General features: G+C 45.5%; 2 protein-coding genes across 2 annotated transcripts in view; both read left to right on the top strand.

The window, feature by feature from the left end:
* LOC126456809 (dehydrogenase/reductase SDR family member 11-like) overlaps positions 1-25846 on the top strand; it is a 434906-nt gene that overhangs the window by 94985 nt on the left and 314075 nt on the right. The gene's annotated exons all lie outside the window — the stretch shown is intronic.
* LOC126456811 (farnesol dehydrogenase-like) overlaps positions 1-25846 on the top strand; it is a 44696-nt gene that overhangs the window by 4849 nt on the left and 14001 nt on the right. Inside the window, exons 2-4 of the mRNA XM_050092605.1 lie at positions 3542-3704; positions 23969-24098; positions 25360-25489. Coding sequence (XP_049948562.1) covers positions 3542-3704; positions 23969-24098; positions 25360-25489 — 423 coding nt within the window. The remainder of the gene's footprint in view (positions 1-3541; positions 3705-23968; positions 24099-25359; positions 25490-25846) is intronic.

Raw genomic sequence — 25846 nt, forward strand, 5'->3', positions numbered from 1 at the left:
AGCCACGCAAAGTCGTAGACCCTGGCACACATATCGGTGCTCCAGCGCCCTCTAGCGGGCACCGTGTCTTCCTCCGCAGTGCAGACAGTTTGGCTTGACAATACAGTTCTAGCCTTGTGCCCGTTGGGTTTCTTATTGACATGAAGTTTGTAATTGGTGAAGTGACGATAACGACTGGTATGTCAAAGCTATGGTATACATGTACGTATTAAACCGGGGACCTAGAAACGACGGAGCGGCTTCGTCCTGCCGTTGGCCTCAGTGGTTCACAACCCTACAACAGGCCACAGCAGTCCACCCATCCCACCGCCGTCCTACACCGAACCCAGGGTTACTGCCGGAATGGCCGAGCGGTTCTAGGCGCTTCAGTCTGGAACCGCGCGACCGCTACGGTCGCAGGTTCGAATCCTGCCTCGGGCATGAATGTGTGTGATGTCCTTAGGTTGGTTAGGTTTAAGTAGTTCTAAGTTCTAGGGGACTGATGACCACAGCAGTTAAGTCCCATAGTGCTCAGAGCCATTTGAACCAACCCAGGGTTACTGTGCAGTACGGCCTCGAGTGGAACCCCCTCCCCCCCACCCTCTCCCGGTGAACGTCTCATACCAGAAGTGTGTAACCCCAAATGTCTGCGTGGTAGAATAACTATGGTGTACGCGTACCTGGAAACGGTGTGGAAACGGTGTTTGCGCAGCAATCGTCGACACAGGGTAACTGAGGCGGATTAACGGGTACCAGCCCGCATTGGTCGAGTTAGATGGAAAACGGCCTTTGTTTACTCTGTACCAGGCCTAGATAAGTTAATGCCATTCATGCAGAAATACTAGTAGTAGATGACGTTTGGGAGAAAACGTGGGAGCGTCGTCGTGGTGTTAACTATGATTCCGTCGGTTGTTCCGCCCTCGGTGGCGGCGACGCTCCATGACGATTACGTGTTCTGAGAACTCTCACTGCGGTTCGCGTGGTCGTCTGTTGACCGGTCGTGCTTGACGTGTACGACATGCGGCGGGCTGGGCGCTTATACGTAAGTTATTTCTGAGATTCATAAATTGACATTTCACAATGTGTACTCCTCCGTTTTACGGTCTTACGCATATGGCTCAAATCGGGCCTTTCGCAGTTGCTTCGTATGTTACATTACGCTGTCAGTCAGCGTCTGTTTATTGATTTATTCTTGTTTTATTCGGTCACTCCCTGTTTACCAGGTGTGGTTCTGGTTAACACAAAGAATCTTTACACTGAAAAGAAAACCCTCAGCTGCTTACAACGGGGACAGATGAAAATGTGTGCCCCGACTGGGACTCGAACCCGGGATCTCCTGCTTACATGGCAGACGCTCTATCCATCTGAACCACCGAAGACACAAAGGATAGTACGACTGCAGGGATTTATCTCTGGCACACCTCCCGCAAAACCCACATTCTCGACGTATTGTCCCGCACTACATTCGTAGTGCCCCCGCCCATTATACTCGTTACTCGCGGCGCGTTGCCGTTCCCCAAAGAGTTCGGTCACTGTTTGTGCAGCCGCACTGAATAAGAAGATGGTCAGTATGTCAACATCTGTAAGCTGCTAGGGGTTTTCATATCATTGTAATTTCATTCTAATAAGCTGCATGGTCACCGGTGGTATCTGTTCTTTTGGACATGTCCGAAAGAACATATACCATATGTGGTGTCACCGCCAGACACCACACTTGCTAGGTGGTAGCCTTTAAATCGGCCGCGGTTTGTTAGTATACGTCGGACCCGCGTGTCGCCATTATCAGTGACTGCAGACCGAGCGCCGCCACACGGCAGGTCTAGAGAGACTTCCTAGCACTCGCCCCAGTTGTACAACCGACTTTGCTAGCGATGGTTCACTGACAAAATACGCTCTCATTTGCCGAGACGATAGTTAGCATAGCCTTCAGCTATCCTTGATTTAATTCTACTACTTTTCATTAGCTTTCTTTTACTTTTGTTGATGTGCCTCCTACAACTCTCTTCTCAAGACACTGTTCATTCTGCTACATTCCTGCTTCTTTCAAAACTAAAATGTACTGATTTATTTTTTTCTAGTTGCAATTCACGTCCAGAATTTCTCCTTGGTTTCCTTTACTGCATGCTGAATGTACAGACCGAAAAATACTAGGAATGGGCTACAAACTTTCCTCACTCGTTTTGCAAGTACTGCTTTCCTTTCTGTTTTTCGACACTTATAATAAACATTTTGCTTTCTCGAAGAATCTGGTTACAAATGCACCACAAAATACGGGAACCCTGATTTTATGACTTGATCTCATATATCATGTTTGGAATGCTCACTATAGCCGTGCTGTAGCTTGAATCATTTTAACTCAGACCCAGAGTGTGGTGTCACCGCCAGACACCACACTTGCTAGGTGGTAGCCTTTAAATTGGCCGCAGTCCGTTGGTATACGTCGGACCCGCGTGTCGCCGCTATCAGTGATTGCAGACCGAGCGCCGCCACACGGCAGGTCTAGTCTAGAGAGACTCCCTAGCACTCGTCCCAGTAGTACAGCCGACTTTGCTAGCGATGGTTCACTGTCTACAGACGCTCTCAATTGCTGAGACGACAGTTTAGCATAGCCTTCAGCTACATTTGCTACGACCTAGCAAGGCGCCATTACCAGTTACTATTGATACTGTAATCATGTACCGTCAAGAGCGACGCTCATCATTAATGGATTAAAGTTAAGTATTTCACAATCTACGTCCGATTTTCTAAAGTCTAATTTCCTTGTCCTGTGCCAGACCTCACGCCAGCCTGCGTGAGCTAAAACGCGTGCCTTTCGGCTTCCTCTAGTACCCGGTGTTGGCTCTCCTGCCAACCCACAACACCATATATATAAGACTCACTGGCCACTTGACCTCGGTGGTCCAGATGGATAGAGCGTTTGCCATGTAAGCAGGAGATCCCAGGTTCGAGTCCCAGTCGGGGCACACATTTTCATCTGTCCCCGTTGACGTACGTCAACGCCTGTAAGCAGCTAAGGGTTTTCATTTGGTTGTAATTTCATTCTAATGAGCTGCATGGGCAGCGATGGTATCTGTTCTTTCGGACATGTCCGAAAGAACAGATACCATCTTAGTAAAATACAGTGAATCTTTTCATGCCTCATCCGCAGGGGATCCCGCATGCTACTTGATAACTTTGCGGCTTTATAACATGGCTGGCATGATTTTCTCGTAAGCAATTGAGGTATGACCAGATAGATGGACGCTTTTAGTGTTAGTTAATATTATACAGTATGTCTCTTGTTTCCCTCGTTTTTTGTAGCCCTTGAAGATGGGATTTAGGTCCTGAAACCTGGGCTGTGTGTACTATCTCAACCAAATAAACGATTTCTCAAGTACAACTGGAGAATATTTATTCAAATTACGTAAATCGTTCTTATCAAAAATTCGACGTAGTCATGAGAACGTTCGAAACGTCACGCACAGCAAAACACGAAAGACTAGGCTGTACTAAGAGTGAGAGATCTGCTTTGATCATTTTCTTCTTTTCTCGTGTATAGTATGGAATTTGTGCCTCACAACAGGAGCTGGCGCTCAAAGACGCGCCAGGGAAGCTGCACGCGATCGCCGGGGATGTGAGCGACGAAGCCAGCATCCTGGCTGCCTTCAAGTGGGTCAAGGACAACCTGGGCGGCGTCGACGTCCTCATCAACAACGCTGGTGTATTCCCCTTTACTAGCCTTACAGGTAAGAGAAACATTTTGCATTAGCTTACCTGACTGTTTTGAAGAACATTTGATATTCCGAAGCCATTTAAAATCAATACAATCTCTCTTACTCAACATCTATATCCACATATTTACACAGTAAAACCTGGTAGTTAAGGAAGGCTGGGTTCGGTTACAATTGTGGACGGGGTTGTAATCAGTTACTATTGTTTCCGCCGGCGGCGGTAGCCGAGCGGTTCTAGGCGTTTCAGTCCGGAACCGCGCGACTGCTACGGTCGCAGGTTCGAATCCTGCCTCGGGCATGGATGTGTGTGATGTCCTTAGGTTAGTTAGGTTTAAATAGTTCTAAGTTCTAGGGGACTGATGACCTCAGATGTTAAGTTCCGTAGTCCTCAGAGCCATTTGTATTTGAACTACTGTTTCCCTTTTGCAATTACAAATATTTAATTAAAAGGGTAATTCCAGACTCAGCAGTAAATAAAGATATCAGACGTTATTAATGAAAGAATAAACAACTCTATAATTAATAGTGGCTTTCAGTGCGTTACAATTTACCAAATGAGCATAAAATACAAACACAGTAAATAATGTTTTAAAAACAAGCAAATGTGAGCCCAGTTAGAATTTTAAGGCAAGTGACCACGGCTGAAGGCTTTAAACGCTAAGAACGGCAATTATAAAAAAATGTAACAAACATACTGTAAAACAGCGATGCAATAGCAAGATTAATTTAAAAAGTCAGGCAACTAATCACGAAACGGGTGAGACAAAATGCTGGTAAACTTGGCAGCACAACCTTTACACCTGCTGTAACTCCAAGAATGGCAATTACATAAAAAATTTAAATAAAACATAGAGGTGAGCAGCAAATACAGCAGCAAAGGTTAATTTAAAAGGACAAGCAAGTGATCACCAAACAGGTGAGACAAAATGATGGTAAACTTTGTAGCACAATCATTTAGACGTGCTGTAACGCCAAGAATAGCAATCATATAAAAAATTTAGAAACATACAATAAAACAACAAATGGAATAATAAAATACAAGGTGCACCAGGAATCGACCTCTGAGAGGTTCGGGCCAAAAACACTTTCGCGAGCGATGAGAAAGGCAGCCAAGAATTGCATTCACTTAAGATGGTAATACAGCAATAAGGAATAGCGCAGTAGGCAGTACAGTTGAAGAGGAATGGACATCTCTGAAAAAGACCATCACAGAAATTGGGAAGGAAAACATAAGTACAAAGAAGGTAGCTGCGAAGAAACCGTGGGTAACAGAAGAAATACTTCAGTTGATTGATGAAAGGAGGAAGTACAAACATGTTTCGGGAAAATCAGGAATACAGAAATACAAGTCGCTGAGGAATGAAATAAATAGCAAATGCAGGGAAGCTAAGACGAAATGGCTGCAGGAAAAATGTGAAGACATCGAAAAAGATATGATTGTCGGAGGGACAGACTCAGCATACAGGAAAGTCAAAACAACCTTTGGTGACATTAAAAGCAACGGTGGTAGCATTAAGAGTGCAACGGGAATTCCACTGTTACATGCAGAGGAGAGAGCAGATAGGTGGAAAGAATACATTGAAAGCCTCTATGAGGGTGAAGATTTGTCTGATGTGATACAAGAAGAAACAGGAGTCGATTTAGAAGAGATAGGGGATCCAGTATTAGAATCGGAATTTAAAAGAGCTTTGGAGGACTTACGGTCAAATAAGGCAGCAGGGATAGATAACATTCCATCAGAATTTCTAAAATCATTGGGGGAAGTGGCAACAAAACGACTATTCACGTTGGTGTGTACAATATATGAGTCTGGCGATATACCATCTGACTTCCGGAAAAGCATCATCCACACAATTCCGAAGACGGCAAGAGCTGACAAGTGCGAGAATTATCGCACAATCAGCTTAACAGCTCATGTATCGAAGCTGCTTACAAGACTAATATACAGAAGAATGGAAAAGAAAATTGAGAATGCGCTAGGTGACGATCAGTTTGGCTTTAGGAAAAGTAAAGGGACGAGAGAGGCAATTCTGACGTTACGGCTAATAATGGGAGCAAGGCTAAAGAAAAATCAAGACACTTTCATAGGATTTGTCGACCTGGAAAAAGCGTTCGACAATATAAAATGGTGCAAGCTGCTCGAGATTCTGAAAAAAGTAGGGGTAAGCTATAGGGAGAGACGGGTCATATACAATATGTACAACAACCAAGAGGGAATAATAAAAGTGGACGATCAAGATCGAAGTGCTCGTATTAAGAAGGGTGTAAGGCAAGACTGTAGCCTTTCGCCCCTACTCTTCAATCTGTACATGGAGGAAGCAATGATGGAAATAAAAGAAAGGTTTGGGAGTGGAATTAAAATACAAGGTGAAAGGATATCAATGATACGATTCGCTGATGACATTGCTATCCTGAGTGAAAGTGAAGAAGAATTAAATGATCTGCTGAACGGAATGAACAGTCTAATGAGTACACAGTATGGTTTGAGAGTAAATCGGAGAAAGACGAAGGTAATGAGAAGTAGTAGAAATGAGAACAGCGAGAAACTTAACATCAGGATTGATGGTCACGAAGTCAATGAAGTTAAGGAATTCTGCTACCTAGGCAGTAAAATAAACAATGACGGACGGAGCAAGGAGGACATCAAAAGCAGACTAGCTATTGCAAAAACTGCATTTCTGGCCAAGAGAAGTCTACTAATATCAAATACCGGCCTTAATTTGAGGAAGAAATTTCTGAGGATGTACGTCTGGAGTACAGCATTGTATGGTAGTGAAACATGGATGTGGGAAAACCGGAACAGAAGAGAATCGAAGCATTTGAGATGTGGTGCTACAGACGAATGTTGAAAATTAGGTGGACTGATAAGGTAATGAATGAGGAGGTTCTACGCAGAATCGGAGAGGAAAGGAATATGTGGAAAACACTGATAAGGAGAAGGGACAGGATGATAGGACATCTGCTAAGACATGAGGGAATCACTTCCATGGTAGTAGAGGGAGCTGTAGAGGGCAAAAACTGTAGAGGAAGACAGAGATTGAAATATGTCAAGCAAATAATTGAGGACGTAGGTTGCAAGTGCTACTCTGAGATGAAGAGGTTAGCACAGGAAAGGAATTCGTGGCGGGCCGCATCAAACCAGTCAGTAGACTGATGACCAAAAAAAAAAAAAAAAAAAAAAAAAAAAAAAAAAAGATGGTAACTCACACTAGTGGGAGTCACCAGTCACCTAACGTCTGATAACCAATGCAACGATGGTACACCACGCCAAAATGGTTCAAATGGCTCTGAGCACTATGGGACTTAACATCTACGGTCATCAGTCCCCTAGAACTTAGAACTACTTAAACCTAACTAACCTAAGGACATCACACAACACCCAGCCATCACGAGGCAGAGAAAATCCCTGACCCCGCCGGGAATCGAACCCGGGAACCCGGGCGTGGGAAGCGAGAACGCTACCGCACGACCATGAGATGCGGGCTACCACGCCAAAGCCGGAACCGGTGGTCAGCACTACGACCTCAGAGTGCTGTGCTTAGAGCGTCCGAAAGGAGAAAGGAACCACTACTACCAGAGTAGAAGAAACACCAACTGACCTACAAATCAAGGAATCTCTCAAAACTACACGCCTTACCGGAAAGCAGCGCCAAGGCGAGGAAACGTACACTGCCGTTACGTACACTAACCTCCAGGGCCGCTCACTGGAGCGTTAGGGGTCACCAGGCAGGAAAAATACCGCTAGTTGAACTTAACAAATAGTAAAACATAGAATGCAGCGATTAGTAACAATAAGTCGAGGAAAGCTAATTAGATCCGCCTTCCCCAAGCATTCCACTCACTGCTCTTTGTCTCGGTGACACTGCGAGCAGCAACACAAACCCAAGTCACTGGAGAATCGCGAGATATCACAATGGTGGAGGTTTCACTGCTAGGATTAAAATCCACACAACTTAAGGCTTGTTGGATCCGGATGACGACTAGTTCGTGGACCCTCGCGACCACAGCCCTTCCATCCGGCAGTCCATGCGTGCCGCCAGCAGACCCGGCGTTTTCGCGAACTGCCCTCTTGGCTCCTCCGGAGTCCCCAACCGAACTGCGCAGTCACACGACCCAGAAGAACAACAACGTTACCCCAAAAATAGGGCCACACTTACTATATATCGATAACACCACTGCTGCCACTAGCGGACAAGCAACACTTGCGAAACCAATACAAGCAACCGCAACCATGTCAACTAAACGATATAGTCTGGCCTCCAACAGAGGACGGAAACCTACAACAGTACGAATGCGAGCCGCAGCATAGCTCACACATACTTTGCAAACCTCAGTACGGTGCATAGCGAAGGATATTGGTACGAAATACTGTTCCACTTACAAGGGGAGGCCGCCAATTGTGAAATTCAGATTCGATTCATACTGCGCATAATAAAAGCTCATGGCCAGAGGTGTAATGTGGCAAAGCACCAAGATGCACTTCTCCGCCGTTGTCGAGAAAATCGACAGTTAAAAGAAACCGTTGCGGAGAAATACTCTCTACGATTAATAATTTTCTACAGCATCGTGGCGCAGCGGTAAGCGCTCGGGTTCGTAATCTGCAGGTCGCTGGATCGAACCTCGCGACATGCACCTTTTTTTTTTTTTAGCATTTGTTTTTTTTTAATTCAATAATTCCCGGCAATCAGTTGCAACAATTATGCATATAATAAGTTGTTGAAAGTCGTTTGTCGTGGAAAAACTGGCGACTTCGAACATCATTATTATGTTTTCCGCAAACAAAGTTGTATTTCACAAATGTTATTAATTGTCTTCATAATGTTAACCACGTATAGTTAACGGAAGACGTAGAAACGGTATTCCGAAACGAATACGTATAGTGTAAGTCAAACGTTCGAATTAGAATAGAGACCCCACGAACACAAATTTGCTGCGGCATGTATGAAATATAAACTCCGTTACTCGCTCGTTACACTTGAAGGACAGATGTTGAATGGGTCGAAACGAGCCGCAGCATAACAGCGAAGTTGCCTGCTAACTTCGAAAGAAGGTAGATGCGGTCACTAGCGCAACTTATAACATCGTCGAAAATCAGTGCGGACGGGAGAGCTTTGGTACACCCTGTTAAAAAAACGGAAAAATGGAGGCGGTACAATTGGAGAGCGATCCGCTTTCACCAACATGCATAAGCAATTCATTAATAGTTTATAAAAAAATTGCATGGCGCGAGATTCGATGCGGCGACCTTCGGATTACGAACCCGAGCGCTTACCGCTGCGCCACGATGCTGTAGAAAATTATTAATCGTAGAGAGTATTTCACCGCAACGGTTTCTTTTAACTGTCGATTTTCTCGACAACGGCTGAGAAGTGCATCGTGGCGCTTTGCCACATTACACCTCTGGCCATGAACTTTTCTTATGCGCAGTATGAATCGAATCTGAATTTCACAATTGGCGGCCTCCCCTTGTTAGTGTGAATGTATGTGAAACGTAAAGTTTTCGATTACGCCCATCTAGCTGGGCTAAAATAACTCGCATACAGGAGACTTGAATACTTGAAGTCTCCTGTACCTTGTACTTAAGCTTACGATATAACTCTGTGGGCGTTTTGTAATGTATCAGGTTCCGTCGGCTGCTACACTTGTCACAAAAGAGGAGTATCTCCTGCAATGAAAGAGGCACTGAGCTTTTGCGAGTTGTCATTTATGTGGTGACAGTACTCACGACTCTGGAGAGTACCGCACCACAATCGATAGGCCGCTCTAGAAATACTCGCAGTGTAGCAGGTGTACGAGTTGGCAGTACGAACTATAACAAGGTCAGCCAGGCGCCGCAGCTGCCAACCCATGGACATCATTTTATTATTAATTGTTGCCAATCTTTCTGATTGAACATAACCTACGCCGTCCCCTGCATTCCCACAATTTACATTGCACTCACTCATCTGTATGAGTAGGGACAGTTTCTTGGTTCCACTGTCTCGGTGGAGAGGTGCTCCGTATCGCGTCAAGTCACTGCTTCTCCAGGCTCAAATCATGTGTGCTAGGGACCAGGGACACAGGTAGTACACGAGTCTTATGCTGCAGACTCTATGCTTTACAAATCAAGGCGCCATTGTTAATATCAGTACCAACGAAGTTGCTTCGTTCTCGCTGTGGTTACGCGAGTATGACAACTGTGGCGCTGCGGTCGCATCACACTCGTCCACTCGTTCTCTCTTACTCAAGTGTGCAGGAGTGTAAGTCTAGCGGTGACTCAATATGGAAGATAAGCGCACTGTACTGCTGCTGTTGACTCAATATGGAAGATAAGCGCACTATACTATTGCTGTTAAGTATCACTGACAAGGTGGAGTGACTCACCGTCGGGATCGGATGGCCTTTAACGAAGCTTTGTTTTGCGACACTGGAAGATGTAAGACGAAAATTAATACACTACTGGCCCTTAAAATTGCTGCACCAAGAAGAAATGCAGATGATAAACGGGTATTCATTGCACAAATATATTATACTGATATGTGATTACATTTTCACGCAATTTGGGTGCATAGATCCTGAGAAATCAGCACCCAGAACAACCACCTCTGCCGCTAATAACGGCCTCGATACGTCTGGGCATAGAGTCAAACAGAGCTTAGATGGCGTGTACAGGTACAGCTGCCCATGCAGCTTCAACACGATACCACAGTTCATCAAGAGTAGTGACTGGCGTATTGTGACGAGACAGTTGCTCGGCCACCATTGACCAGACGGTTTCAATTGGTGAGAGATCTGGAGAATGTGCTGGCCAGAGCTGCAGTCGAACATTTTCTGTATTCAGAAAGGCCCGTAAGGGACCTGCAACATGCGGTCGTGCATTATCCTGCTGTAGTGTAGGGTTTCGCAGGGATCGAATCAAGGGTAAAGCCACGGGTCGTAACACATCTGAAATGTAGCGTCCACTGTTCAAAGTCCCGTCAATGCGAACAAGAGGTGACCGAGACGTGTAACCAATTGGCACCCCGTACCATCAAGCCGGGTGATACGCCAGTATGACGATGACGAATACACGCTTCCAATGTGCTGTGGTTCACCGCGATGTCGCTAAACACGGATGCCACCATCATGATGCTGTAAACAGAACCTGGATTCGTCCGAAAAAATGACGTTTTGCCATTCGTGCACCCAGGTTCGGAGTTGAGTACACCGTCGCAGGCGCTCCTGTCTGTGATGCAGCGTTAAGGGTAACCACAGCCGTGGTCTCCGAGCTGATAGTCCATGCTGCTGCAAACGTCGTCGAACTGTTCGTGCAGATGGTTGTTGTCTTGCAAACGTCCCCACCTGTTGACTCAGAGATCGAGATGTGGCTGCACGATCCGTTAGAGCCATGCGGATAAGATGGCTGTCATCTCGACTGCTAGTGATACGAGGCTCTTAGGATCCAGCACGGTGTTACCCTTCCGAACCCACCGATTCCATATTCTGCTAACAGTCATTGGGTCTCGACCAATGCGAGCAACAATGTCGCGATACGATAAACCGCAATCGCTATAGGCTACAATCCGACCTTTATCAAAGTCGGAAACGTGATGGTACGCATTTCCCCTCCTTACACGAGGCATCACAACAACGTTTCACCAGGAAACGCCGGTCAACTGCTGTTTGTGTATGAGAAATCGGTTGGAAACTTTCCTCATGTCAGCACGTTGTAGGTGTCGCCACCGGCGCCAACCTTGTGTGAATTCTATGAAAAGCTAATCATTTGAATATCACAGCATCTTCTTCCTGTCGGTTAAATTTCGCGTCTGTAGCACGTCATCTTCGTGGTGTAGCAGTTTTAATGGCCAGTAGTGTAGAAGCAGTGCACATAACAGCAAATGTTTTGCGTTTGGGGAAAAAGGGATTGTAACAATTTTTTTGCTATAGTCCACACATAGGAGGAAAAAAGTAAAAATTATGGCAAAGAAAACTGGTTGCATTCTTGTTTATCCCACTCCACCATGAGAAACAAATGTGCTACATCAAACGAAGACTGGGCGCAAAGCAACGTCATTGTTATTTCGCTGCGACCAGATAATGCACTTTGGTCATTGTAACTTGCGTTTTTGGGCTAACAGCAACGATATAACTTATCACTCATTTCTATAGTTTTTTTAGAGACTGCTATTAATTTATTTTAGTAATAAACCGCAATTTGAAGATTGCTCTTCATCCTCATTCATGTTTTCTCGTACTGTCGTTACAGATTCGATAACGACTCGAAAGTGTACGTATCTCAGCGTAATTGCTAGACATTCCAGGAATAGACATTAAATATGTGTTACAGTCGATAGGTGTTGAGCTGGCACTTACTATCGACACCACACAGGTGTTCCTTCTATCGCACCAGTGAGGCGGAGGTATCAAGAAACACCCAGAAGATTTCTCCGCGCCGCCGTCGGCGGTCTGTCTTCAAATAGACCGACACACGGACAGGGCAACGAGAAGCGGTCTTCTTTGAACGTGCTTAGAGTGCTATTACCAATGACAGTCTATTTCATAATAAGTGTTAGAGTGATTCTATAAGTGTGTATAAATATATCTACCCACTGACCCACAGTCACATGAAAGAAGAAGTTCTATAACAAAAGGTAAGTGTTCATTTTGACTGTAATACAAGTGTCTGACACAGCTGTTAGATCGGTTACTGCTGCTGCAATGGCAGATTATCAAGATTTAAGTGGGTTTGTACGTGGTGTTACAGTCGGCGCACGAGCGATAGGTCACAGCTTCTCCGGGGTAGTGATGGAGTGCCGAATTTCCCGTACGGCCATTTCACGAGTGTACCGTGAATATTAGGTATCCGGTAAAACATCAAATCTCCGACATCGCTGTGGCTGGACAAAGATGCTGCAAGAACGGGACCAACGACGACAAAAGAGAATCGTTCAACGCGACAGAAGTGCAACACTTCCGCAGATTGCTGCAGATTTCAGTGCTGGGCCATCAACAAGTGTCGGCGGGCGAACCATTCAACAAAACATCATCGATATGGGCTTTCGGAGCCGAAGGCCAACTCGTGTACCCTCGATGACTGTACGACACAAAACTTTACGCCTCGCTGGAAACATGTTGCCTGGTCGGACGAGTCTCGTTTCAAGTTGTATATGGATGTGTAAGGGGATGGAGACAACCTCATGAATGCATGGACCCTGCATGTCAGCAGGCGACAGTTCAAGCTTGTTGAGGCTCCGTAATGGTGTGTGGTTGGAGCGATATGGGACCCTTGAAACCTCTAGATACGACCCAGACAGGTGGCACGTACGTAAGCATCTTATCTGATCATCTGCATTCACTCATGTCCATTGTGCATTCCGACGGACTTGGGCAATTCCAGCAGGACAATGCGACACCCCACACGTCCAGAGCTGCTACAGAGTAGCTCCAGGAACGCTCTTCTGAGTTTACACACTTCTGCTACTCACCAAACTCCCCAGACATGAACATTATCGAGTATATCTTAGATGCCTTGCAGCGTGCTGTTCAGAAGAGATCTGCACCCCTTCGTACCCTTACGGATTTATGGACAGCCCTGCAGGATTCACTGTGTTAACTCCCTTCAGTACTACTTCAGACATTGTTGAGTCCATGCCACGTCGTGTTGCGGCACTTCTGCGTGCTCGCGGGGCCCTACACGATATTAGGCAGGTGTAGCAGTTTATATATACACTCCTGGAAATTGAAATAAGAACACCGTGAATTCATTGTCCCAGGAAGGGGAAACTTTATTGACACATTCCTGGGGTCAGATACATCACATGATCACACTGACAGAACCACAGGCACATAGACACAGGCAACAGAGCATGCACAATGTCGGCACTAGTACAGTGTATATCCACCTTTCGCAGCAATGCAGGCTGCTATTCTCCCATGGAGACGATCGTAGAGATGCTGGATGTAGTCCTGTGGAACGGCTTGCCATGCCATTTCCACCTGGCGCCTCAGTTGGACCAGCGTTCGTGCTGGACGTGCAGACCGCGTGAGACGACGCTTCATCCAGTCCCAAACATGCTCATTGGGGGACAGATCCGGAGATCTTGCTGGTCATGGTAGTTGACTTACACCTTCTAGAGCACGTTGGGTGGCACGGGATACATGCGGACGTGCATTGTCCTGTTGGAACAGCAAGTTCCCTTGCCGGTCTAGGAATGGTAGAACGATGGGTTCGATGACGGTTTGGATGTACCGTGCACTATTCAGTGTCCCCTCGACGATCACCAGTGGTGTACGGCCAGTGTAGGAGATCGCTCCCCACACCATGATGCCGGGTGTTGGCCCTGTGTGCCTCGGTCGTATGCAGTCCTGATTGTGGCGCTCACCTGCACGGCGCCAAACACGCATACGACCATCATTGGCACCAAGGCAGAAGCGACTCTCATCGCTGAAGACGACACGTCTCCATTCGTCCTTCCATTCACGCCTGTCGCGACACCACTGGAGGCGGGCTGCACGATGTTGGGGCGTGAGCGGAAGACGGCCTAACGGTGTGCGGGACCGTAGCCCAGCTTCATGGAGACGGTTGCGAATGGTCCTCGCCGATACCCCAGGAGCAACAGTGTCCCTAATTTGCTGGGAAGTGGCGGTGCGGTCCCATACGGCACTGCGTAGGATCCTACGGTCTTGGCGTGCATCCGTGCGTCGCTGCGGTCCGGTCCCAGGTCGACGGGCACGTGCACCTTCCGCCGACCACTGGCGACAACATCGATGTACTGTGGAGACCTCACGCCCCACGTGTTGAGCAATTCGGCGGTACGTCCACCCGGCCTCCCGCATGCCCACTATACGCCCTCGCTCAAAGTCCGTCAACTGCACATACGGTTCACGTCCACGCTGTCGCGGCATGCTACCAGTGTTAAAGACTGCGATGGAGCTCCGTATGCCACGGCAAACTGGCTGACACTGACGGCGGCGGTGCACAAATGCTGCGCAGCTAGCGCCATTCGACGGCCAACACCGCGGTTCCTGGTGTGTCCGCTGTGCCGTGCGTGTGATCATTGCTTGTACAGCCCTCTCGCAGTGTCCGGCGCAAGTATGGTGGGTCTGACACACCGGTGTCAATGTGTTCTTTTTTCCATTTCCAGGAGTGTATATATATATATATATATATATATATATATATATATATATATATATATATATACTGCTACACCTGCCTAATATTGTGTGGATCTTCAGAGCCAAAGATGCTGGTACACCTGCCTAATATCGTGTGGGGTCCCCGCGAGCACGCAGGAGTGCCGCAACACGACGTGGCATGGCCTCGACTGATGTCTCAAGTAGTCCTGTCACATAGACCTATAGTGACCAGGGAAATATTAAACGAATTCCAGCCAGTTTTCGTAATTTGATTAATAACTCAGAGAGAAGCATACACTTTTCCAACGGAATTATGGTATTTTCTGTGTCAGACTAGCAGAATTACATGAGGTAAATTTTTTTGGTATTACTCATATACGGATCCGTTAAGAAATGGCATAAAAAGAAACGTTGATACGGGTATTTTATGCTGCTGTGGTCGTTCGAATACTGCGCCCCAGAAAGTTTACGCTACAGTTAATGGAAATGAGGTATCTGTTAACATGGAAGGTGACAAGACGGTATCTGGATGCACCCGAAATAAAAACGTTTGATGTTTAGATGAACTGAGTTGCCGGATCTGCCCATTTATGATAGTTGAATAAATATTAAAAAAATAACTTCGGTATATCTATCTCTTGCACAATAGATAGCAGTAGGACATAAAATGAAAGTTTGCGAGTGCAGCCGGCCACGGTGGACGAGCGGTTCTAGGCGCTTCTGTCCGGGACCGCGGAACTGCTACGGTCGCAGGTTCGAATCCTGCCTCGGGCATGGATGTGTGTGATGTCCTTAGTTAGGTTTAAGTAGTTCTAAGTGCTAGGGGACCGATGACCTCAGATGTTAAGTCCCATAGAGCTCAGAGCCTTTTTTTTTTTTTTTTTTTTTTTTTACGAGCGCATACTTAAACATGTGCTCTGGTAAAAATATCACAATTATTGAAGAACATGTGAACAAACTAATAAGCTAAACAACTAATAAATGCTGGCCGATGTGGCCGAGCGGTTCTAGGCGCTTAAGTCGGGAAGCACGGTGCTGCTGCGGTCGCAGGTTGGAATCAAGTGGCTCTGAGCACTATGGGACTTAACATCTATGGTCATCAGTCCCCTAGAACTTAGAGCTACTTAAACCTAACTAACCTAAGGACATCACACAACACCCAGTCATCACGAGGCAGGGAAAATCCCTGACCCCGCCGGGAATCGAACCCGGGAACCCGGGCGCGGGAAGCGAGAACGCTACCGCACGACCACGAGCTGCGGACTGGTTGGAATCCTGCCTCGGACGAGGATGTGTGTGATGCCCTTAGGTTAGTTAGGTTTAAGTATTTCTAAGTCTAGGGGACTGATGACCTCACATGTGTTTGGAGCCATTTGAACATTTGAACAACTAATAAATGGTTGGTGTTATTCATAACACACTTGGCTGAGTTACAAAAGTACATTTACAACTGCGTCTTGGAGACATCCGCACGATTTATCATTAATTATTAATTATGGAAGGGTCAGAGGAATGTTTTAATGGCGACATTCACGCACGTATACGCATATAACAGATATTCGGGACAATATAAGAATAAAGAAGAAATTTCACCATTATGCACGTGGTTGGCGAACGGTCGTTCGCTTGGCTTGAGTTCACGAAGCAAGTGAACAAGAATTCGTCGTTAAGAATAAACTTAACAGTTGCACTAAAGAAGAAATTCTGGAACTAATTCGGAAGTCTTACATCGAGAATCAGTAACTATGACGTGTAATGATTCTCAAAATACGCGAACACGTGGTCGTCACAAAAAAAAATTCTGCATAAAATGAATGGTGAAATTCAGAATAGCTGACCAAATTAGACAGGATATGTTGTGGACTGGCAAGAGCTCAATCTACTATGAGATGAAGCCGAAAGGCACGCGTTTAAGCTCACGCAGGCTGGCGTGAGGTCTGGAAATGACAAGGAATTGAGACTAGCAAAAAAGGTACATAGCTGCTGGAATACTTAACTTTAATCCATAATTGGTGAACATCGGTCTGACGGTACATGCATCACAAGATAAATAGCAAATGATAATGGCGCCTTGCTAGGTCGTAGCAAATGACGTAGCTGAAGGCTATGCTAGGATACATTACTGTGAGTCACGATCTGCGAACTTAAGAGTCTTAGATCCGTACTTAACACGTTCTGAGACAACAAAGACATGTGGAAACTAGATTCCGAACAGAAATCGAGTCCACATGTCCGAGCAGAGGTAGAGCAGAACAATGGATTGCAAGCGAGGCCAAATGCAACTGTTTATAACGTTCCGAAATTAACCGGAAAAATTGTATTTACCGCTCAACGAACAATGAGCGATGACAGCAGGACGTTAAATCTACAAAAATAAGGTAATGAATTCACTATGAATAGGCACACTCACACTTAGTCGGTGTCACCCGTCTCGCGTCTCCAGGTACACCGCCGAGTGAACTCTTTGGAACCCACACGTCCTGTTCCTCGGGAAGTGCTCAGAGATCTCCCTACTGTCTGGTGCCAACCCAAGAGCCTCGTCCAAGGTGAACAGAAACGTCTTTGGTACATGGTACGTGCTTTAAAGGGTTAGCTGTTCTGCCACAGTAGCAGGCAAACGTTTACTCCTACAGATCTAGATACTGAAATTTACCTCATTCACTCTCGTTCATGCTTTTCATATATCAGGTGAGAGGAGGGGAGGATGTATGTACTGATATACTGGGCATAGATGTATTGAATATGGTGTGGGGCTCCGAGAATTATCAAAAATCTTAGTAAAATGTGAGGTGAAATAAAGATAATATATATAAAGGTATACAATCCCGAGCTCGTATCGTGTGGTCTCTATAGACACACTAAGCTGCTCAGTCTCTTTTTTTATGTGGTTTACAGTTTGCGCCCAGAAAGGAAGCGCCACAGGTGGGTACATTAAGTTAAGTGTTAAACAAAATGATGAAGAGGCTCATGTAGAGACCCTTCAATAGCGTTATCGTAGAGGTTAACGAGATCTTATAAATGTGTAGATCGTCGTTGAAAGAGCCAATAGTCACTAAACGTTTTAATAAGAGGTTACGAATGATTTGGTATTTTCTTTTTCGTTATAGCATTATCGATTTCGAGGCTTCGAACCTGATACATATACACTACTAGGCTTTAAAATTGCTACAGCACGAAGATGACGTGCTACACACGCGAAATTTAACCGACAGGAAGAAGATGTTGTGATATGCAAATCATTAGCTTTTCAGAGCATTCACACAAGGTTGGCGCCAGTGGCGACACCTACAACGTGCTGACATGAGGAAAGTTTCCAACCGATTTCTGATACACAAAAAGCAGTTGACCGGCGTTGACTGGTGAAACGTTGTTGTGATGCCTCGTGTAAGGAGGAGAAATGTGTACCATCACGTTTCCGACTTTGATAAAGGTCGGATTGTAGCCTATAGCGATTGCGGTTTATCGTATCGCGACATTGCTGCTCGCGTTGGTCGAGATCCAATGACTGTTAGCAGAATATGGATCCCAACGGCCTCGTATCACTAGCAGTCGAGATAACAGCTATCTTATCCGCATGGCTCTAACGGATCGTGCAGCCACATCTCGATCCCTGAGTCAACAGATGGGAACGTTTGCAAGACAACAACCATCTGCACGAACAGTTCGACGACGTTTGTAGTAGCATGGACTATCAGCTCGGAGACCGTGGCTGCGGTTACCCTTGACGCTGCATCACAGACAGGAGCGCATGTGATGGTGTACTCAACGACGAACCTGGGTGTACGAATGGCAAAACGTCATTTTTTCGGATGAATCCAGGTTCTGTTTACAGCATCATGATAGTCGCATTCGTGTTTGGCGACATCCCGGTGAACGCACATTGGAAGCGCGTATTCCTCATCGCCATACTGGCGTATCACCCGGCGTGATGGTATAGGGTGCCATTGGTTACACGTCTCGGTCACCTCTTGTTCGCATTGGCGGCACTTTGAAAGTGGACGTAACGTTTCAGATTTGTTACGACCCGTGGTTCTACCCTTCATTCGATCCCTGCGTAACCCTACATTTCAGCAGGATAATGCACGACCGCATGTTGCAGGTCCTGTACGGGCCTTTCTGGATACAGAAAATTTTCGACTGCAGCCCTGGTCAGCACATTCTCCAGATCTCTCACCAATTGAAAACGTGTGGTCAATGGTGGCCGAGCAGCTGGCTCGTCACAATGTGCCAGTCACTACTCTTGATGAACTGTGGTATCGTGTTGAACCTGTACACGCCATCCAAGTTCTGTTCTGACTCAATGCGCAGGCGTATCAAGACCGTTATTACAGCCAGAGGTGGTTGTTGTGGGTACTGATTTGTCAGGATCTATGCACCCAAATGTAATCACATGTCGGTTCTAGTATAATAAATTTGTGCAATGAATACCCGTTTATCATCTGCATTTCTTCTTGGTGTACCAATTTTAATGGCTAGTAGTGTACATGATATCAATTTGCGGTACGTTGATCATAGGACCCGCATCTTACTGATCTAATAGTTTAACAGTGACGTGCACTGTCAAACGCACAGATCCAGTCAGGAAGCGGTGACCGCAGCTGCCAATCTCCTGGATCCTAAGCAACTGCTGTTCGTGTGGAGTCAAGTTTAGGGATTCCACACCGACGACAGGTGTAAAAGGAGGTGGGTTTAGTATTGTGTCATTAGCAGAGGGGCAGTAGCGGCAGAATGGGTCGGACAGGAGTGTTCAGTGACGTCGGATGTGGGCTAATCACTGGATGTCTCCTGTCTCCGTGCAAGTTGCCTCGCCGGGCTAGCTCCAAGGGTTCGCAGGTACCGTGCATCTATGAGCCGCCTGCAGCCCTGTGGCCAAGCAGAGGCTAGGGCAACGAGCTTTGTCAGTGGGAGCCCGGAGCTTTGTCATCTCCTGAAGTGTGCCTTCAGCGGGTAACTATCTTACACGTCCCCACCGAGCGAGGTGGCGCATTGGCTAGCACTCTGGACTCGCATTCGGGAGGACGACGGTTCAATCCCGCGTCCGGCCATCCTGATTTAGGTTTTCCGTGATTTCCCTAAATGACTAGGCAAATGCCGGGATGGTTCCTTTGAAAGGGCACGGCCGACTCCCTTCCCCGTCATTTCCTAATCCGATGAGACCGATGGCCTCGCTGTCTGGCATCCTTCCCCAAAACAACCCCAACAGTTTCCCAAAGAAACACGGCTTGCAGAAAAATAAAAGCCTAGCAATGGTTGCAGCTTTTTTACTTTTAGAGGACCTATGATGTGAGGGCAGTTACGAGCATGAAAACATGTCATTGGTAAAAACGTTTGTGACGTCACGAATACGGAGTAGAAGTTGTACCTATTTTGAGAAAGAAGGACGAATCGGAAAGTCATCAGGATTTTAGCGCAATGCACTTTCTTGGCGGGAGTTTTGTGTAAGAGGGAATCATGCCACTGGCCGGGGAGTCTTATTATACAGTGATTTGCACCTAGCTGCTGTATACCAGGACGAAAAGAGCAGGCTGTACAGTTTAGCTATAATATAGAGAGCTATGGGACAGAGACGTGGACGGATTGAACAGTCCATTGAGAGACGAGCAGACCCGGATCTGGGGCACTCCTTCGTAACATATAGGGGCCGAGACTTTATATTAGCTGAAGCACGACCCACGTCCTGTACTATGACAGCAGCTTTCCGTACGTCTCATGCTGAATATTTATGTTGAGCATTATTAGCTGCACCGGCATCGTAGGACAACGCTTGGTCCGCATTTACTCAAATCACTGTGGTTGTCTGTCCCAGTCCAGCATTGCTTTAGTAGATACACGTGTTCCTCAGTCTAACTATATTCGTTGGAATAAAAGTTCCTGAGTTGCGTCAAAAGGGCACTTTCTCATTTATTCTGAGGTAACGCTTAAAATCAGCGGATACCTAGGGCACATTTTGTAATATCAACTAAATTTCTTCCATAGGGAGATGCGGTTAATGTGTATTTTTAGTTTATTAAATTAATGGATTTAAAACATTTTTCTGTTAACACCCGATTCAATCCCGTCTCCGGCCATCCTGATTTAGGTTTTCCGTGATTTCACTAAATCGTTTCAGGCAAATCCGGGATGGTTCCTTTGAAAGGGCACGGCCGATTTCCTTCCCAATCTTTCCCTAACCCGAGCTTGCGCTCCGTCTCTAATGACCTCGTTGTCGACGGGACGTTAAACACTAACCACCACCACCACTGTTAACACCTTGTACTGATAGCTGTTGTGGTAAAAAAAAGGAAAATTTGGAAAATATTTCGAGTAGATTAGCCGACCATGTTATAGTTCTAGGTGGAGATTTTAATTTGCCAGATATAGACTGGGAGACTCAAACGTTTATAACTGGGGCAGGGACAAAGAACCCAGTGAAATTTTTTTAAGTGCATTATCTAAAAACTACCTTGAGCACTTAAACAGAGAACCGACTCGTGGCGATAACATATTAGACCCTCTGGTGACAAACAGACCCGAACTATTTGAAACAGTTAACGCAAAACAGGGAATCAGCGATCATAAAGCGATTACTGCATCGATGATTTCAGCCGTAAATAGAAATATTAAAAAAGGTAGCAAGATTTTTCTGTTTAGCAAAAGTGACAAAAAGCAGATTTCAGAGTCGTTGACGGCTCAACACAAAAGTTTTGCCTCAAGTACAGATAGTGTTGAGGATCAGTGGACAAAGTTCAAAACTATCGTACAATATGCATTAGATGAGTATGTGCCAAGCACGATTGTAAGAGATGGAAAAGAGCCACCGTGGTACAATAACCGAGTTAGAAAACTGCTGTGGAAGCAAAGGGAACTTTACAGCAAACAGAAACATAGCCAAAGCCTTGCAGACAAACAAAAATTACGCGAAGCGAAATGTAATGTGAGGAGGGCCACGCGAGAGCCGTTCAATGAATTCGAAAGTAAAGTTCTATGTACTGACTTGGCAGAAAATCGTAAGAAATTTTGGTCTTATGTCAAAGCTGTAGGTGGATCAAAACAAAATGTCGAGATACTGTGACCAAAATGGTACTGAAACAGAGGATGAAAGACTAAAGGCCGAAATACTAAATGTCTTTTTCCATAGGTTTCACAGAGGAAGAAAGCAATGTAGTTCCTTCTCTAGATTGTCGCACAAATGACAAAACGGTAGATATCGAAATAGATGACACAGGGATAGAAAAACAATTAAAATCGCTCAAAAGAGGAAAGGCCGCCGGACCTGATGGGATACCAGTTCTATTTTACACAGAGTACGCAAAGGAACTTGCCCCCCTTCTTGCAGCGGTGTACCGTAGGTCTCTAGAAGAGCGTAGCGTTCCAAAGGATTGGAAAAGAGCACAGGTCATCCCCGTTTTCAGGAAGGGACGTCGATGTGCAGAACTATAGACCTGTATCTCTAACGTCGATCAGTTGTAGAATTTTGGAACACGTGTTGTGTTCGAGTATAATGACTAGAGACTAGATATCTACTCTGTAGGAATTAGCATGGGTTTCGAAAAAGAGATAGTGTGAAACCCAGCTCGCGCTATTCGTCCACGAGACTCAGAGGGCCATAGACACGGGTTCCCAGATAGATGCCGTGTTTCTTCCGCAAGGCGTTCGATACAGTTCCCCACAGTCGTTTAATGAACAAAGTAAGAGCATATGGACTATCAGACCAATTGTGTGGTTGGATTGAAGAGTTCCTAGATAACAGAACGGAGCATGTCATTCTCAATGGTTCAAATGGCTCTGAGCACTATGGGACTTAACATCTATGGTCATCAGTCCCCTAGAACTTAGAACTACTTAAACCTAACTAACCTAAGGACAGCACACAACACCCAGCCATCACGAGGCAGAGAAAATCCCTGACCCCGCCGGGAATCGAACCCGGGAACCCGGGCGTGGGAAGCGAGAACGCTACCGCAAGACCACGGGATGCGGGCAATTCGCAATGGAGAGAAGTCTTCCGAAGTAAGAGTGATTTCAGGTGTGCCGCAGGGGAGTGTCGTAGGACCGTTGCTATTCACAATATACATAAATGACCTTGTGGATAACATCGGGGGTTCACTGAGGCTTTTTGCCGGTGATGCTGTGGTATATCGAGAGGTTGTAACAATCGAAAATTGTGCTGAAATACAGGAGGATCTGCAACGAACTGACGCATGGTGCAGGGAATGGCAATTGAATCTCAATGTAGACAAGTGTAATGTGCTGCGAATACATAGAAAGAAAGATCCTTTATCATTTAGCTACAATATAGCAGGTCAGCAAATGGAAGCAGTTAACTCCACAAATTATCTGGGAGTAGGCATTAGGAGTGATTTAAAATGGAATGATCATATAAAGTTGATCGTCGGTAAAGCAGATGCCAGACAGATTCATTGGAAGAATCCTAACGAAATGCAGTCCGAAAACAAAGGAAGTAGGTTACAGTACACTTGTTCGCCCACTGCTTGAATATTGTTCACCAGTGTGGGATCCTTACCAGATAGGGTTGATAGAAGAGATAGAGAAGATCAAACGGAGAGCAGCGCGCTTCGTTACAGGATCATTTAGTAACAGCGAGTGTTACGGAGGTGATAGATAAACTCCAGTGGAAGACTCAAGAGAGACGCTCAGTAGCTCGGTACGGGCTTTTGTTGACGTTTCGAGAACATACCTTCACCGAGGAGTCAAGCAGTATATTGCTCCCTCCTACGTATATCTCGCGAAGAGACCATGAGGATAAAATCAGAGAGATTAGAGCCCACACAGAGGCATATCGACAATCTTTCTTTCCACGAACAATACGGAACTGGAATAGAAGGGAGAACCGATAGAGGTATTCAAAATACCCTCCGCCACACACCGTCACTTGGCTTGCGGAGTATGGATGTAGATGTAGATTTAATACTTCGCACTTCTCCACTTTCGAATCCACAGCTACCGCCATATTTTTCATATTAGTCATTCCGTTGTGCTTAACAATTTCAACTTGGATCTTAATGGTGTGTCTGGCTCTTGATTAACTTCCGGGGTCACGGTGAATATTTTAAAGAAGCACAGGGTTATGCAAACCTTCAGCTGGAACCAAGTGACTGTTCACCAGGTTAACCATTTAGTAACACAGATTGCATAAATGTTTACGCACGTGCAGTAGTATTTATCTTTGTTCTTGTGACCAGAGGGCAAGACGGAAGACTGGAAGCGCATCCTGGACGTGAACGTGCTGGGTCTGAGCATCTGCACCAGGGAGGCCGTGCAGGACATGCTGAGCAGGGGCGTCGACGACGGCTTCATCATCCACATCAACAGGTGCGCTTGTGTCACTTCCTGTCTCGGCATTGTGTTCTTAGTTTTATTCAGTAACGTATGTCTGTACCTTGCAGTCTAGTGTAGACAATTTAGACACAGCTTTGCGATCCTAATAGTAATGTATGAGTCTGTGTGTCACGCCTAGTGAACAGCTGTTGCAACAGGTGGAAGACAGCACCAGCAATCATTGTCGATGGTGAAAGGTTTTCACTTGGACACGTGTCAGGTTAAGTTCCCGCACACAAGCTCGTAAAGATTCAGCAAACCTTTAATAAGCAAAAACGTTTTAATTGATTCGTACATGAAAAGTCCCCCAGAAAGGTAACAGAACTGCGTTAGCTCAAATGGACATGACTATTTTTTTCTTTTTTTTTTCATTTGACAATCATTTACGAGGTTTAAAATATAAAACAGCCGAACATCTACACGCTTAGTGAGACCAGCTGAAGCTAACAAACTCTAGCCGAGATCAGGTGTATACATATTGTCCATGTATTGTATCACAGTCTAGTTTTCATATGGTTTATTATATATTTCAAGGACCTTCACTAATATCAAATTTAATACTACGCACTTCTCCACTTTAGAATCCACATCTAGGGCCGGATGGCGCTTCAGTTCCGACGTAGCAGGTGTGTAGAAATTTCATGGTCACTTTTGTTTGGATCGTTACTTGGCACGACAACAACCAATTATTTCCAGTGAAGGTCACGGAAGTAATGATAGAAAGCCCGGTTTCTACCGTAATTTGATGCAGCAAGAAAACCACTAACGACTTACACAAAAATTCCAACACAAGAAACTTTGTTCCCATAATACCACTGTCTCTGAATTGTTCCTTTCCAATCAATAGAACCAGTAGTAAGTCATACTGATACTCCAAATACATCCCTCGGAAAGTGTCACGTTCACGTAATTTGTCCCTGACAGTAGTAAAAATTAATACGACCGTGGAGCTATTTACATTTCCAAGAATGGACTAAGCGTAATTCATCACCACCATTGATTTATGTGCTGGGTCCAGATTATTGAATGTAAAAGTACAGTCAGGTAGAAGTAAGAAGGAATAAGAAGAAGTATTGGGAAGAAGAGTAATTAAGTAGCACTTTACGAAATAGACAGCAAAATATAATCAGTGTGTTTCACTGGTAAATTATGAGTTGATGTTAATCTTCCAAGACGGGCCTCACGTACTGATATGTTACTCACATGCGATGCTGGATCCTGTTTCAAAAGTTGTAACCTGGTATCTAATTTTCAGTGTCGCCGGACACACACCACCGACTATAGATGGTATGGCGATGTACTACGCCAGCAAGCACGCCGTCAAAGTATTGCTCGAAGGGCTGAGGAAAGACCTGGTCGCCAAGGGCAGCAAGATACGAGTTGGGGTAAGTCATCCATCATAAGTGGCACATGTCTAATGAAGGAAAAGTCACATGCTGTCTGTTTTCAAATTAAGGATGCTTGCATATCATTATTGTTATGAGACTATCTTTTATTTGTTTTTCGCAAGTTATCTTAGTACTTGTATTCCGGCTATTCTTAGTAACGTAGCATATGCTGATTCTCATTAATCAAGAAAATATTGCAGATACAAGTTACAAAGTTACAGGTCGAACAGAACGCACTTAGTCCAAGTATAAGACCCATCACGCGTGATTAATAAAACAAGAAAACGCAGTTCCGGACGAAGAATCAATATTTGAACATAGACTATCTTTGCCACATACAAATTAAGTCAGTGT

This window comes from Schistocerca serialis, chromosome 2 (genome assembly GCF_023864345.2).
Source record: "Schistocerca serialis cubense isolate TAMUIC-IGC-003099 chromosome 2, iqSchSeri2.2, whole genome shotgun sequence".
NCBI lineage: Eukaryota > Metazoa > Arthropoda > Insecta > Orthoptera > Acrididae > Schistocerca > Schistocerca serialis.